At 40.6% G+C, this 16834-nt stretch overlaps 2 protein-coding genes across 2 annotated transcripts in view; both read left to right on the top strand.

Moving 5' to 3' along the window:
* Positions 1-1654, top strand: part of LOC135479838 (serine-rich adhesin for platelets-like) — a 42667-nt gene extending 41013 nt beyond the window's left edge. Inside the window, exons 18-19 of the mRNA XM_064759741.1 lie at positions 666-772; positions 1596-1654. Of these exons, the coding sequence (XP_064615811.1) occupies positions 666-772; positions 1596-1644 (156 nt within the window). The 3' untranslated portion in view covers positions 1645-1654. The remainder of the gene's footprint in view (positions 1-665; positions 773-1595) is intronic.
* A 684-nt stretch (positions 1655-2338) lies between these two features.
* Positions 2339-11277, top strand: LOC135479630 (uncharacterized). Its single transcript, XM_064759523.1, has 6 exons — positions 2339-2453; positions 3230-3306; positions 4297-4425; positions 5107-5269; positions 7013-7120; positions 10567-11277. Exons 4-6 carry the CDS (start codon positions 5263-5265, stop codon positions 10779-10781), a joined length of 330 nt encoding a protein of 109 aa, XP_064615593.1. The 5' UTR covers positions 2339-2453; positions 3230-3306; positions 4297-4425; positions 5107-5262; the 3' UTR covers positions 10782-11277.
* Positions 11278-16834: the final 5557 nt, after the last annotated feature.

The raw sequence follows: 16834 nt of genomic DNA, 5'->3' as shown, positions 1-16834 counted from the left end.
GGACAGGGGCGGGTGGACGGACAGGGGCGCATGGACGGACAGTGGCGCGTGGACAGATAGTGGCACGTGGACGGACAGGGGCACATGGAAGGACAGTGGCATGTGGACTGACAGGGGCACGTGGACGGAGAGGGGCACTTGGATTGACAGGGGCACTTGGATGGACAGGACAGGTGGACGGACGGACAGTGGCACGTGGACGGACAGGGGCACATGGACGGACAGGGGCACGTGGACAGACAGGGGCACATGGAGCATAGGGACTGACAGTGGCACATAGATGGACAGGGGCACATGGATAGACAGGGGCACATGGATGGACAAGTGGCACATAGATGGACAGTGGCACGTGGGTGGACAGTGGCACATGGATGCGCAGTGGCACATGGATGCACAGGGGCACATGGATGCACAGGGGCACATGGATGGACAGTGGCATGTGGACGGACAGAGGCTCATGGATGGACAGGGGCACGTGGACGGACAGTGGCACATGGGTGGACATTGTCAAAGGCACAAATAATGACAAACATACACATCATGACGTGTACAGACATTGACACATGCGCAGAAAATGCTAATCAGTATCAGACAGGTTCAGTTAATATTTTGTATGTGTTTTGGAAGGGAAGGTCCTGTCTATATGCATGTTGTTGTTGTTACAGCTGGACATGTCTCATGTGATAATGCAGTCAATATGGAAGGAAGTGTTTAGCTGTGACACTTGTGGACTCAATGGCGACGTCACAGTCCGTCTGAAAACACAACTGTGGTAAGCTCACTTCTAGGCAAATGTGAACTTGACTAATTAGATACAATTGAAATTTTGGTAAACCACAAATCAGATGTAACAAAAATTATTAGATTGTGTAATATTTTTTGTGCTACATCTTTGTGAACTTGTATTTAATGGGATTCATATGTAGTTAAAAGAAAAGACAACAGATATTGTAACCTATTGTTATATTTTGGAAAACGTGTGAAAACAGACCCACACAATCAGAGAAATTTGTCTGGGACGCACTTGGTCACTCAGTAAATCAACTTACAAAAAGAATTCTTATAAGGCCCTGGGATGTACCATGCTAGAGCAATGAGAAAAATGACATGTCATTCGTTTACCCACAAAACGGTGTTCGGGTGATGTAAGAGGAAACAAATGCACCTTTGCATTATAGAAAGTAACTCACGCCTGATTGGATAAGACTGATTAAGATGCTGGCACTTTGGATTGTCTCAATGTGCATAATTTTAATTATCTTGAACGGGGATGTACAACATCACAAAACTAAACATGTTTCAAACTTGCTGTAGGATACTTTGTTGATGCATATGTGAATTTGGTCTGGTCTTGTCTGTTCTTTGTACATGTACATGTAAATGGAGCTTAGCCTTTAGAAGACATCCACTGACTAAAGATCACACCTCTGTGATTAGATCGGGTGGACATATCCAGTTCCTGCTGCTCCAAGAACAGCCTTACATGTGTTACCACTGTCCACTGTCATTTAAGTGGAACATTCCTGAGTACACTTTTAAACATCAAAGAAATAAGTAAATAAACTTTAATAGTGTTTGTATGTTGGTGTTTTCAGCCGCCTATATACAGCCATGTGTAGACTGGGGGGTAAGTCTTTTCATTAATTTGTTCATTAAACCTCACAAGTGTTTTATATGCTTCATCAGTAATGTTGTATTTAAATATTAAACTTCAATGTGACTGTATAAATTCGCCGCCTGATATATAACAAGTTTTTTTGTGATATTTGTATTGGAGGGAAAGAAGGCATATATAAGGAGCGTGACACTATCTGTGTACGATAATGGTCTACCATATACACTGGCATGATCTAAAGCATCACAAGGAAGAGCCCAGATGGCCACAGCTTAATGTAAAATATACAGCCGAGAGTCCTGTAACGGAACCATGGAAAAGTCCCTGATACAATGTCATAGATGTTTAATGCATCTCTCAATTCCAGTTGGCTCTCCACTGCTTGACTTGCACTGTGATCTCTGTGTATATGTAAATGATTATACATGGAAAAAGATCATGTGTTAGAAGACTAATACTTATGTATGCAAATCATACAGAAGATGGCCAATCAGAGTGCACTACTTGTGTCATATGTATGTTGTATTTTCAAACGTCTTAACAGTTTTGCTACCAGAATTTCAGCTGGTAGTGAAGGACAAGATGAGATTTTATGAGACTAGTAAGACCCGTGACTTCGCAGGGTAAATTTGAAAGGGGGATAACTCCACACTTAAGAATGGGAAATGTGGCTTTGCATAAGATGCAAATGCAATGGGCATTTGTCTGTCTGTTACAGGGGATGTAGAGCAGTGTAGAGTGTTTCTCTACCACGTGTGTCGCTGTCAGTACCTCAGTTATCCCACCATCACGCTGGCGGTAGCACTTGTGTGGCCGGCTTTTCTACACAAGTCAGAGAGTAAGTAATTTGAAAGTGAGCATGGACAATGAAAAACAGAAAATATTTGCAAAATCATGTCAAAAGGATTATGAGCTCTTTTTGTGGTGAGCAAACCATGAGCAGGGAATTGGCGGGTTCCCATGTTATCACTGTCAGTGGGGCCTTGGTGGCGGTAAGCGTTCAAGTGCAGAACTCCAGTTTTTGCACCAAGAGGGAAAGTTCATCAGTAATTGTCCGACATTGGTCAGTGGTTTGTTTACCCAAGGCTCTCTAGGTTAGGTTTCCTCTACCCACAGTACTGACCACCAAAGTGTAAGAGCAGACTTCAGTGTCATGTAAATAACAATACAAAGTAATGGTTAATAATGTCCAAGGACTGCTTTTACATAAACCTGAAGAAGCTTTTCTGTACTTTGTGTTCTGCAGTGAAGTACTTTGTGTGCTTTAGTTTCCCTTTTTGGAGGGAAAAATTCTATTGTCTTTGGGCAGATGAATCAGTACAGACACGTTTGAATTTCATGCTTTTGGGGTTTTAGAGAGTTTTGTACTAGCATGAGGGGCTTATGTGACAAGTGATTAGCACAAGTAATCAGGCATCTCACTAAAGCATTGGCTGTAAGTTCAAGTCCAGCTCGTGCTGGCTTGCTGGTCGTAGGTTTTCCAGGGTCTTTGCCTTGTTTCCTGGCAATACGATGCTAGCCCCCATCACATAAGTCAAATATTCTTGAGTACAGAGTAAAACTCCAATCAAATAAATAAATAAATATTAGCATATTTGTGATTTTTGTTTCCAGATCCCAGTTCTCTTCTGGTGGTGATTGAATACCAGGTGATGCACGCATTGTCTGCAACAAATTCCAAACATGAAGTGGTAAGACACATGTCCCTTTCTCTTCGAAACACTTAGTGTTAATCTGAACACATCCACTTAACTGTGGTTGGACACAATGGTTTTGCAGTTACTTCACCGTCGGCTGCATGCTGGACAGTTGCTAACACACACAGAATGCAGGTTCATACCCAGCCTTAGACAGAGAATGCATAGATTTTCCCCAGTCGCACAGCTTGTGTAGCTTTTAATAGTGACAATAAGTGGTCATTGACGCTGGTGTGGCTGGTTACACAGTCCAATGCTGGTTGAAGACCATTTGTCTTCTGCCAGTATGTTTTACACATCTGTACAGCACATGTACCAAAGTTTATCTGTGAAGTCCCCAAAGATATGTGGTTCACTCTGGGCACTCTAAATTTCCTGCACACATCAAGCTGAGCGCCATCGAATATCAAAAGAGAAGAAAACTTGACACATTTTGGCTTAAAAGAGCACATTTTTTGGTGGTGCCTGCTGCATAACTTTGCAGTTTTTTCCTCACCATATATGTTAAGTCTGAAAATGGCAAAGCTGGCATAAATCGCGTCCCTCATCTTTAACACCCTGTAATTTATGCTGGGGGTGTGTTGCCTCTCAGCCAGGGAGAGTCGTTAAAACTACTGGCTTGTTCGTGTAAACTGGGAATCTACTTCCAGCATTCCGGTTTCCCCGATCGTCAAGCAGAAAACGAACAGTACTTTTCACTAAAAAAGATTTGATAAAATATTGAAAAATGAAAAAATTATGAAAAATACGATTTTAGTTTCAGTTTTCTTTTTCCAGTTTTGGGTCTATGTCAGCCAACCTGTAAGTGAAAAGACAAAACAAAATTTGTGCCGACTTATCAACATTACATTTCATAATCACAGTTTACATACCTGCTAATTTTCATGTGAAACAAGATTATGACGCAGATCAAGAGTCTCAATTTGTGAAATGTTGCGTAAACCTAGCAGATCTAATAAAACAAGCCAATTACTTGTTCCACAGATGCGAACATCATTGAAAAGGGTGTGTGGCTGGAGTACTCAGAGTTCTTCCCCTTTGATTGTGTGTGCTCACTCCAGGCTCAGCTAGAAGAGTTTGTTACAGCATTACCTCCCTTGAATTCCACCACAGGTTTGTACCTTGAAATTGTTGAGACATTTGTTGTAGGTAGAGAGTGTATTAAGATAGCACTATTGAACCTGTGAGTTCACTGTCTTTGCGCATATGCTTTTATGTAACCCACTCAGGTTTAGTGGGAAAAAGTTACATGTGGGAAGAAATTTATTAGTTTTCACTGTGCATGGTTTCCTCAATGTAATATAAGCTTTTAAGTATGTTGAATTGGCAAAAAAAAAGAAATGGAAGTGTATTCAGTCCTGTGCTAATTGGCATACAGGTAATTTTAATAGTTGTTTAGTACTTAGAGCTTCTCAAATTATTAAGCGAGGAATCCCCCGGTAATGTTGAGAGAAAATGCATTTATATGAATAAGGTATGGGTGGAGTTATAATTTGATTGACATGATCGGACAGCTTTCTGTAGAAGATCATCATTAGAAAGAGTGAATTCAGACTTTCATCTCAGAATTTAGGAAAACTGCAAATCAGTCAGTTGTTGTGTAAAAGTGCCCAAATTTTTACTGTTTAAGGAAATCATATGCGTGTATGTTTCAAAATTCTGTGCTGGAATTTCAGATAATTTCATAGCACAAAATCTGATTCCAGAAATAATGGTGTTAAAAATTGACGTTGGTCAGATAAAATAAAAAAAAAAAAGACACAAGGGACTAATGTGTATGCATTTATTTTCCAGTCACAGAGTTCTTCAAAAGTTTTGAGCTGTTGCTAGTAACTGAGAAGTGGGAAAGTGGTCATTAAAATAATCAACGATATATTTCCCTGCATTGGTAAAATTGTGAGCCGAGAAGACTTTGATGTTGCACAGGGACTTATACTACCATTCTTAAGGATGTTGGGTGAGTTTTAGTTGCAAGCATGTAACTCTGTGAGGCAGCCAAGAGTTGCTTTGTCTCAGTGCAGAAGAATTGTATTTTAGTTTGGTACATAGCTTAAGATGATTCCTTTTGTGGTCACTGTGCAGAAGAGTCTGTGTTGATAGAAAAAAGTGTAAAATCTTTCAGAAAAAGGAGATATGGCAAAAAATATGAGGTTAACAGTGGTACTTCTCGTTGTGTGTGGTCAAATGCAATGTGACAGTTGTGGATGCATTTGAAGAAATTGTGAATTTGAAGAAAAGGTGTTGTAGAGATGAAAAAAGGTCCAAAAAAGTCCCCATCTTCTGATGTGGAGGTAGAGAAAGGTCGTTTTTATTTGTTTTGTTTTTTTTTGCTGTTCTGTGAATGGCAAAGAAATACTAAAATGAAAAGTACATATCTCTACAGATGAAAGCCATTCAATACTGTGTAAGAAAACATTTTTTTTTTAGATTTATACAGTGTACAATGTCTTCTTCCAAATAACATGCTTTTAAGACATCAGATTTTACAGTGATCTGTTTTTGCTTGAATAGTTTGTTTCAAGGTGTGTGCCACAGATGCATTCATACCCTGTCTGTAACGGTGATTTTGTGTGTCAAGTCCCTCACCTGACATTCGCATTTGGCATTCATACCCTGTCTGTAATGGTGATTTTGTGTGTCAAGTCCCTCACCTGTCATGCGCATGTAGCATTCATACCGTGTCTGTAACAGTGATTTTGTGTGTCAAGTCCCTCACCTGACATGTACATGTAGCATTCATACCAGTGTCTGTAACAGTGATTTTGTGTGTCAAGTCCCTCACCTGTCATGCACATGTAGCATTCATACCCTATCTGTAACAGTGATTTTGTGTATCAAGTCCCTCACCTGACATGTGCATGTAGCATTCATACCCTGTCTGTAACAGTGATTTTGTGTGTAAAGGTCCCTCACCTGACATGCGCGTGTGGCATTCATACCCTGTCTGTAATGGTGATTTTGTGTGTCAAGTCCCTCACCTGTCATGCGCATGTAGCATTCATACCCTGTCTGTAATGGTGATTTTGTGTGTCAAGTCCCTCACCTGTCATGCGCATGTAGCATTCATACCGTGTCTGTAACAGTGATTTTGTGTGTCAAGTCCCTCACCTGACATGCACACGTAGCATTCATACCCTATCTGTAAAAGTGATTTTGTGTATCAAGTCCCTCACCTGTCATGCACATTTGGCATTCATACCCTGTCTGTAACAGTGATTTTGTGTGTCAAGTCCTCACCTGACATGCGCATGTAGCAGTATACGTCATGTTAGCGTCTCCTAGACCTCCATGGTCTAGAGGTTAGCGTGCTAACGAGGACAGTGACCTAGCAGCTTCTCACCTCTGGCCTCCTCTTCAGTTTGTATGTGGGATGGCCATGGGTTTTTTCCGGGCTCAACCTGATTTCCTCCCACCAAATTGCTGGCTGCTGCCGTTTGAGTGAAAAAATTCTTGAGTATGGTGCAACACTTCAATCAGATAAATAAATACTAGTGTTTTCTTCGCCATGAACTGCTGTGCTTAGTCTTCTAAGTGTTTGATGTGTTACAAAGTTATATGTACATGAAATGTGTGAATGAAAACAGTTTAAAAACAATACAGTCCATATAATCCTGTGATGCCCTCTCACCTGAATGTGCAAATGAGGTGTGTCTTTAAAATTTTAAATTTTTTTAAATTTTTAAATTTATTTTTTTTGAAGGTTCTGCTCTTGGCCATTTCAAATCCTGCGTCAAACAGAAGGGAGACGTTCGTCAAGTTATCAGACATGTCATACATTATCTGTTGACAGTTAAACTTAATAGTAAAGGTGAGTACAGCCATTCTCAACAAGATTATTTAGGTGTTAGATGTTTAGATTATCTTTGTCATTTCTTGCTCGATATAGGAAATCTCCTGTCATGTCTTGACCATGTGATGAAGTATGTACTTGTATCTTGTTAGCAGGATATTTCATTGCAGGATCACGAAGATCTCTTAGACATCAGTCAGACATTTTAGAGCAGTTTGCTGTGAAATTTTTTTTACCAAAGCCAAGGATTTTTATTTTAATCTTAAGTGTTGTCTTTGGCTGTATCCAGCCTTGATTTTCGGTTTAGTCTGGGAACGATGACTGTCAAAATCGCTTTCTCTTCGTGCCCATAGTGGCCAGCTAGACGGGCACGATGACTGTTAACACGCTCTATCTCTGCACCCATCATGGCCAGCTAGACAGGCACGATGGCTGTCAAAACGCTCTCTCTGCATGCCCAACGTGGCCAGCTAGACGGGCACGATGACTGTCAACACACTCTCTCTCCGCACCCATCGTGGCCAGCTAGACGGGTATGATGACTGTCAAAACGCTCTCTCTCCGCACACATCGTTGCCAACTAGACGGGCATGATTGCTGTCAACATGCTCTCTCTCCACGCCCATTGTGGCCAGCTAGACGGGCACGATGACTGTCAACACACTCTCTCTCCACGCCCATCATGACCAGCTAGACAGGCACGATGACTGTCAACATGCTCTCACTCAACGCCCATCGTGACCAGCTAGATGGCCACATTGACTGTCAACACGCTGTCTCTCCGCACCCATCGTGGCCAGCAAGACAGACACGATGACTGTCAAAATGCTCTCTCTTCGCGCCCATCGTGGCCAGCTAGACGGGCACGATGACCGTCAACACCCTGTCTCTCCGCACCCATCATGGCCAGCTAGATGGGCATGATGACTGTCAAAACGCTCTCTCTCCGCACACATCGTGGCCAGCTAGATGGGCATGATGACTGTCAAATTGCTCTCTCTCAACGCCCATCGTGACCAGCTAGATGGGCACATTGACTGTCAACACGCTGTCTCTCTGCGCCCATCGTGGCCAGCTAGATGGGCACAATGACTGTCAACATGCTCTCTCTCAATGCCCATCGTGACCAGCTAGACGGGCACGATGACTGTCAACATGCTCTCTCTCAACGCCCAATGTGACCAGCTAGATGGGCACATTGACTGTCAAACGCTGTCTCTCTGCGCCCATCGTGGCCAGCTATATGGGCACGATGACTTTCAACATGCTCTCTCACTCCGCACCCATCGTGGCCGGCTAGACGGGCACGATGACTGTCAATATGCTCTCTCTCTCTGCACCCATTGTGGCCAGCTAGACGGGCACGATGACTGTCAACATGCTCTCTCTCTCCGCGCCCATCATGGCCAGCTAGATGGGCACAATGGATTAATAGACCAGACCATGAGGAGTTGGTACACCACCTGAGGCTGTTTCAGTTGACTTCAGTTGTCTTCATGGCTACTGAGCAGGAGTGGCCAAGCACAGCTGGCCTATTGATAACTGTGTGGCGAGTCAGAAAAGTCCTGCCTGAGGTAGGACCAGGGAGCCTCTCTACAGACACAGAGTGCGTGTTCATTTATGTGAATGGCTGTGAAGGTTTGTACATGCCCTCATCACAAAGGGCTTGAACACTTAGTGCATCTTCCTTTGTGTGAATTGTTGTGAGGGTTTGTACATGCCCTCATCACAAAGGGCTTGAACACTTAGTGCATGTTCATTTGTGTGAATTGTTGTGAGGGTTTGTACATCTCAAAGGGCTTGACACAGAGTGTGGGCACTGAATACAATTTGTTAAAGTGACACGGTTTGTACATTAAGTGGATGTTTAAAGATAACAAAAAACTGAAAACTGAAAAGTCTGCCAGAACATTTAAATGAGGTGCTGTTAGTTCAGTGGAAATGGAGCATGCGCACAGCGCTCGGTAAACTTCATATGAAAACGAACATAGCTGATTACACGTGTAAAAAGAAATGGCTAATGGCTCACACATGAGAGGATCCGCCAGAAAGAGGCGTAAAACAGAGCTTGACAGGTTGACAGGCAAGTCTAGAGTTGTAATTGGTTGTCATTTTGAACGGTGGAGTACAAGGAAAGAAAAGGGTCTCATGAAGCTTAGCTAGTGCTTGTTGACCTTGTCACTTACCTGCAGTTTACTTCGCGTACAATCACACTGGGACTTAAAACTCTGTTATAAAATAGCATTTTAGTGAATCGGCCTCTTTTTATTGCATTGTACATCTCACAGCTGCACCTAGGGCATGAACGATGACTCGATGCAGTCCTTAACCCTTCATGAACATGAAAATTAGCATTCCACTTCAAATCTTTGTTTCCACCCACCATAATGCTGGCCGCCGTCGTATAAGTGAAATATTCTTGAGTACAGCGTAAAACACCAATCAAATCAATCAATAAATAAATCAAATCTTAGCTTCAGGAATAAAACCTCAAGTTAAAACTAAGTCTGACTTAGGGCAAAGTCAGCTTCCTGACCCTGGGGCCATGGGTTCAGTCCAATATATTGTCTTACCTAAGGTCAAGTTCTGGGCCCCATTCAACAAAGTAATCATAGCCTGAGTTGATTAAGTTGAATGTATGTACATGTGTTTAAGATGTGTCGCCATTGTAGTTACAACCGACTTTCAGATAGCTAAAGATTGTTTTGTGAAAAAGGTCCCATGGTTTGTATCTGGAATTAATCTCAGTTTGTACATAGGGACTGGCCTGCTGAAAACAGATACCCATTATCATTAAATCACAAAAATAATACTGAAAATTACATAGACTTAATGTGAGAAAGTAGAATGTAAAGTGTACAATATTGGAGTCCAGAGTTGTTGCCCCTGTTTCTGGAAGGCAGGTATTAGGGATATCGCCTCTTAGTACATAGAGTGTCTTATATTAGCGATAGTAGCCTGTAGTTTCAGAGGCCATGAATGGGTCAACTTAAAAAAGAAAATTAGAAAATGCATAAAAACTATCAAATTAATGTTGTAATGATATGTTATAAAGTCTCCCCTATATTTAGAGTCTACACAGTTTAGAATAGTACCAGTAGTTCATATGGATCCATCAATACAAACATCAGTGGGAATGAAAAAGCTAAAGGGCTTTACTACACATACATTTACACAGTAAGCCTTCTTGCAGACCAGAGACATTCTAAAAAGCAATTCCTAGAAATGTGTTAAAAACAAATGTTAATGTGGCAATTTTCATCCATTTTGGCTGATTTCGGACTATTTAGTTTAAAAATTAAAAAAACAAACAAAAAAAGCCAGCTGACCGCTAATGTGATTTGGAAGTAGAGTAAGATATTTTCAGATTTTTCCTTTAAACTTCTTTCTTTCTTTCACTTCCCAGGCCCGTAATAATAAGTACTACTCGGATTTTTAAAATTTGGTGTTGTTGTTTATTTCAGTTCCCATGAACGTCCAGGAGGAGGCTATTGTGTTGCTGCTGAAGCTGTCTCATTATGAGCCTCAGGATGTAATAGAGCGATTGAGAATCTGGTACCCAAAGCACACGGACACAGTGTCAACGGACTTGCGGAACAAGCTGGAGCTGTTTGTCAATGTTTATAAACAGAGGTTTCCTAGTTTGAAAAAATTGTTCGCTAAAAGTTCAGGCACTTGATGTAGCCTTGTTAGATTTACAACCTGAAAAAGTTGGGCGGATTAGAATTTTACATTTTACGATGTTACATGTACATTTCTACAAGCTTGCTATCAGGGAAAAATACTGGTCAGTTTGAAATAATGACATATCATTGCATTTAGATCGCCTTTTCTTTGTGAGGAAATGGCAGGTCACGGTAGCGTGATAAGTACTTTGATTTGTGATACACATCAGAGGTTTCTTCAGTCTCAGCCTTGGATGTGGAATTTTCTGGATTCCATTTTCACCTCAGCTCTTGAGGCTTTGACCACAACAGAGTGCATGTGATATACACGCACATGTGTACCTGGGAATACAGTGTACATGTGGCCTTTGATGTCAGTGATATTGGAGATCCTTGACATTAAATTGATAACGGCATTACGTTATGCAGCACGTACGATTCAGTAAGTGTGATCATAAGCCTCGCTTGTGATCATTTTATGTGGGTATTTTTTTTTTATTGAACAGTTTTTGTGTTGGACTTAAAAACTGGACTTAAGTCCGAGTCCGACGAGGAGAGTTTGGTATTCATATTAGACACAATACTTGTTAATACCCATATTCCTGTTGAACATGCGGATCCTGGTCTTTTTTCAAACTGTGCTTAGCCTTTTTAATACGACACTCATCAGTACATATACCTCAGTATGCACACCTTTTTGAATGGAATGTTTTAAACCAAATAATGAAATAGTTAATCCAAAGCTGATTTTTACATGGCTGGCACATTTACATGATAGCTTTCCACTTTACTTTGTACTTTTCGCGTTGTTGTTGACAATCGGTGCATTCTGCCCATCATACGTTTCCTTGTCCAGTCATAATCTAATTGCAGCTCTTGAACGAATCAGTCATAATTTGTTAAAAACATTTTCTATTCAATAATGCGCGAAGTCATATGTATATGCAAGTTCCATTGTTCTGAAATTTGGTGTATGTGGTAATGAGATGTGGTAATGAGATGTGGTAATGAGATGTGATAATGAGATGTGGTAATGAGATGTGGTAATGAGATGTGGTAATGAGATGTGCTTAGGCCACGCCAATACGAATATAATTTGTTGTTTTACTGGAAGAATTGCTCTGTCGGGGAAGGGTTTGATAATAAAAATAAAACTTATAAATTGTCTAGTTTGTGAGAAATGTAGACTGTTCCTTTTATATTTCTACGATGGATTGCATAGCCTTGACAAACAGGAATGATTGTACAAAATAAACAGGTGGATTTTCAGTCTTATTTTATTCCCATTTTGGGCATTTTGTGTCCTCTCACCTGTAAAACACAAGGTAAATTTGATGTCCTGCACTACTGTAAGCTGTAAACATTGAAAACGATATTCAATACTTGTTATGTATTGGAACATAGCAACTAGGTGGATGTCCTTAGTCTGCAGATTTCAACTTCTCCTGGAGCATATATCTGTGGCTTGGTTATAAAAGGTGATTGCCTGCTTGCTGGGTCACCTGAGACGTGGATTCAGTTTTTTTTCTCAGACAGGTAGTCTTCCAGATTTCCCTGTTTCCTTTGTGTAGAATGTCTAGCAGAAATTTCTCTTGTGTTGTCTGGCATGAAGTTCACTAAAGACGGCTTGTCTTCAAGCATATCACATTTCAGTATACCAGATGTGGAAATTTACCAGTAGCTGACCAAACTTCAGTGGTTTAATCTGGATTAATGCATCCATGTGTAAGTGAAAAATCCTTAAGTATTGCGTTAGGGGTAAGTAATTTGCTATACATACAAGTACTTTGAACCATCTTGCATAGATGTATGTAAACAAATCAGAGGGTTGACAAAGTTGGTTTGTGACAAAATTCATGGCATACAGTGCCGAAAATAATGCCTCAAAGGCAGGGTACACACAAAAAATGACTTCAAACCAGTAAAACAGATTGATTTTGTTTGTTGCAATTTTTCAAACCATGAAAAGTGGTTATAGAACACTGGACTGTATGGTGGTCATAATTGGTCACAAAGGGGTCAGCACTCAATCCAGTATTTCAGCATTTAGAGAGGCTCTAGTGAAGAATTTTGGCACAAAGTACAGTAATTCCAAGTACGTTTCACAAAGTATCTACCCTCCTCTGTGTCCATGTTATCTTTCAGAATCGGCAATAAAATTCATAAATGTTATTACGCCGGTCTCATTATAACCTTTTCAAACTTGAGAATCATTGTGTGTTATATTTACTAAAAGGCAATAATCTGAGTTTTTCTTGGTAAGTACAGAAAATGTGATTTGATTAGCGACTTCAGATTTTTTGTCAGAAATCTCCGATATAGCCTCTTTTTTTCATATGATATGCCAATTTCTTAATCTTTAACATAGGATAATATTGTCTTTGATCTCATGCACAACTAAATTAATTCTTTTTTATGGAACAGTAGTGCCAGCGTATTAGAGAACTAGAACATTTACATCATTATCATCATCAAAAGGTATCCAAGTGCCAGTTTTGCCAGAACGTCTTTGGTCTGGGCATTTTTAGTCTACCTGTAAAAAAAAATAGCAATGGTGTGTTTTACAATTGCACAAATTAGCATAAACCCACCTTTTTTATTATGAAGTTCGATATTAGGTCTTTTCTCTTGCCTTTGTGGAGTGAATTTGTATTTCGTCTTGATCCCGACTTGAATTCTTATTTTGCACAAAGAAATTTTGATAAATATAATTGTGGGTTTGTGGGTATGAACGTGCTGGACAAAGGTAGGGAAAGTATAATACACACTATGCCCCGTTCAAACTGTAGATCGTATGGGCCATGATGTGTAATGAATGGGAGATGAATGTACGTGTATGAATGAATATGTCCTGGTTGAAGTTTAAAGAGTTTAATTCCCGTTTATTCAGGCATACAAGCAGGGTAATGAGAATATTGTTATGATGTTGCCGTGTTGTTAATACTGCTGTTGCGCATTGTTGGGTCAGAGTTTTTTGGTGCTATAAAGAATCGTTCCTTGCTGTGTTATTTCTTTTTATTATTTTTTTCTGAAGTGAATGTGAAATCGTGTGATAAAGTTGTGTATAAATCGATATGAAAATATGAAAATAAAGCCTGAAATGAAATTGGTTTTGTGTTATGTTGTCTGTGGATTAGTCAGGTTATGGGAAGCGGGATCATCATGACCAGGTGGTAAGTAACTGTAAAGATGATTGCCTTTAAATCGCAAGGACACATCAGGTTCGGTTTCAGTCTGGACCTTGGGCAAGGACCGGCCCCGATAGCACATTTGGTAGAGCGTCCGCTTCGGGAGCAGTATATCCGGGGTCGAGTCACACCTAAGACCAAGAGGAAGTTGTAACTTTCTCGCCGCGTTCAGCATGAAGGGGATAGTGCAACGACTGGTTGACCCGTTTCAGTATAATGGCTCTGGCGGGGCGACTTACTTGCCTTCGGTAAGTCGTCTCAGTGAAATAGGACGAGATGAAATAGCGGTGGAAATCCGTTCTGCAACAAGGAGGCACACTGCATGCACTCTAAGGATTCCTTCGTCGTCATTTGACTGAAAAATTGTTAAATACGATGTTAAACCCCAAGCACTCACTCACTCACCTTGGGTTAGAAATTCGTAGATTTGCGCGCTCTCACTGCTTGTGACGACCTTTGTGTCAAACTTGCGTGACCATTTTGTTTAAGACCATGTTAATAGGGTTTGCATACCTGTACGTCACACGTGGGGAAGTTCATCACAAACTTGTAAAAAGTTGGTGGTTTATCCAGGCCACTGATCTTCTCCACTCTGACACTGACAGCCATTGTGCAGGTGAAAAATTGTTTGATGGTGTTGAACAGCGATCAAACAGATATAATGATCAGTGAATTTTAGCACTGTTAATGGTGTAATGTTCCAGTCCTCTAATATGCTGGCACTACTGTTCTTAAAAAAAGTGTTGGCCTATGAACAACATAGGCCTGGGCTTATTTTTGTTGTGGCCAGCAGTCCAAAATGGACGAAATTCGGGCTTGATCAGTAAAAAGTGAAACCATGTACATGTTTCAGTTCCATACCATGATTCATTTTGAAGAAAAGCGTGAGCAGAACTGATCCGTGACGGAGAGACTCAGAGATCGATAGACAAGGTGTAGATGTTGCGTACCCCTACGGTTCAGATAGGGGGCTAACAGTCTTAGTGTATTTTGGACTATAGTGTCCCTTCACTGTCTTGTCACTACCAATTTGGCTGCATACACTCAGCATCGTCCACTAAAAGATAATCCCACAGAGCGTGTGAATACCTTACATTGATTAACACTATTGATATGGTGAAAGCTCATTTAGCAGTCTGAACTCATAAATTTCTTTTAATACTAAACAGAAGCGATCAATGCCAACTGGTGTATAAGGAGAAAATGGCCATGGTTTTGGGCAGAGCGACCCAGCAGAAGATGCCATCAAGTTAAGGTTACCCTGTTTTTATGATGTTAGCGTTGGTTAGCGCGCTAGTGCAGCGTATTGACCCAGCAGCCTCACCAATGCGGTCGCTGTGAGTTCAAGTCCAACTCATGCTGGCTTCCTCTCCGGCCGTTCGTGGGAAGGTCTTGCAGCAACCTGCGGGCTGTGCCCGGTTTCCTCCCACCATAATGCTGGCTGCCGTCGTATAAGTGAAATATTCTTTAGTACGGCATAAAACACCAAGCAAATAAATAAATAAATATGCTCCGGCACAGCTGGTCGCCAATGGGATTGTGGTGCGCGACCTGCTTGCTCATTGAATGGCTGTACGGGGCGATGCTTGAGCCCTTAAAACAGATCACGACAAAAACCATGTTAGACAGAATAGCAAGGTAACACAGGGTAGAAGAGATGAACAACAGTTATTGATGGGTACTTTCAAGGTCATGTGACCCCAAATACTTGTGTCACAGCTTCCATTTTGTTTGTACTCACATGACATTTCCATAGACACTGATTGGTTAATGTAGACAACGACGATCTCTCAAGATTCAGATTGCCCGCAGACGAGCGAAATCTTGTGCCCGGCTCTTTTGTTTCTGGATTTCTGCTGCCCAAAATTGAACAAGCTGAATCTTTGGATCAAGTGTACGAGACTCAGGAATTCTTGTTGTGGTTACCCGCACACGAGTAAATTTTGAGGATTGTTGTCTGGATCAAGAAATCTCGGTTTTCGACAACAAATGCTGTCCGTGTGCGCTAGGCTTAATACATGCACCTACACTGCTTGGCAACGGCGTTTAATTCACAAGCTGTTATTTGTCTCATGGAATGAGGCAAAAATCTCATTGTCGCGTTGTTTTTTTTATTAAACTCGCGTTTTTGCAAGAAGGTTCGATTTGTTTAGTAATCGACTCCAGTACGTGCTTGTGAGTTGATTATTAGACACGCATGTTACAACATGTTGGAAACTAAATATTTATTTCATGAATTTATAATGAAGTATATGTGATAGTGGCGGAATTTGACTCTGAAATCGATCAACACGCAACTATATATGTGAAAATCTGGTGACTAACAAGGAAATGAAGTAATCATGTTTCTCTGATCCTCCTCGATCTATTTAAACAAACGTGATTAATGTATTTGTTTTGAAAAAGAAATCTTTCGGAGAAAAGGTATTCTGAGAATTGTTGAAAAACATTTTCCTGGAGACTTTTGTTTTTAACTGCGATCACATCTTCCGGAGAAAGCACTTGTTTATTTATCGTGATGTGATTTGTTATACCTCGATACTTGTTTATTTATCGTGATGTAATTTGTTATACCTCGATACTTGTTTATTTATCGTGATGTAATTTGTAATACCGCGATACTTCTTTTATTATCGTGATGTAATTTGTAATACCTCGATACTTGTTTATTTATCGTGATGTGATTTGTAATACCTCGATACTTCTTTATTTATCGTGATGTAATTTGTAATACCTCGATACTTCTTTATTTATCGTGATGTAATTTGTAATACCTCGATATTTGTTTATTTATCGTGATGTGATTTGTTACACATCGATACTTGTTTATTTATCGTGATGTGATTTGTTATACCTCGGTACTTGTTTATTTATCGTGA

Source organism: Liolophura sinensis, chromosome 12, assembly GCF_032854445.1.
Source record: "Liolophura sinensis isolate JHLJ2023 chromosome 12, CUHK_Ljap_v2, whole genome shotgun sequence".
NCBI classification, from domain to species: Eukaryota; Metazoa; Mollusca; class Polyplacophora; order Chitonida; family Chitonidae; genus Liolophura; species Liolophura sinensis.
Note: the sequence above shows the minus strand (reverse complement) of the source record. Positions and strands in the feature narration are given on the sequence as shown.

What these genes read in the sequence shown, in the direction of transcription:
- LOC135479630 (XM_064759523.1), top strand. An exon ending in AGTTAAACTTAATAGTAAAG is followed by an intron (nt 7,121 to 10,566) that starts GTGAGTACAGCC and finishes TGTTTATTTCAG; the next exon opens with TTCCCATGAACGTCCAGGAG.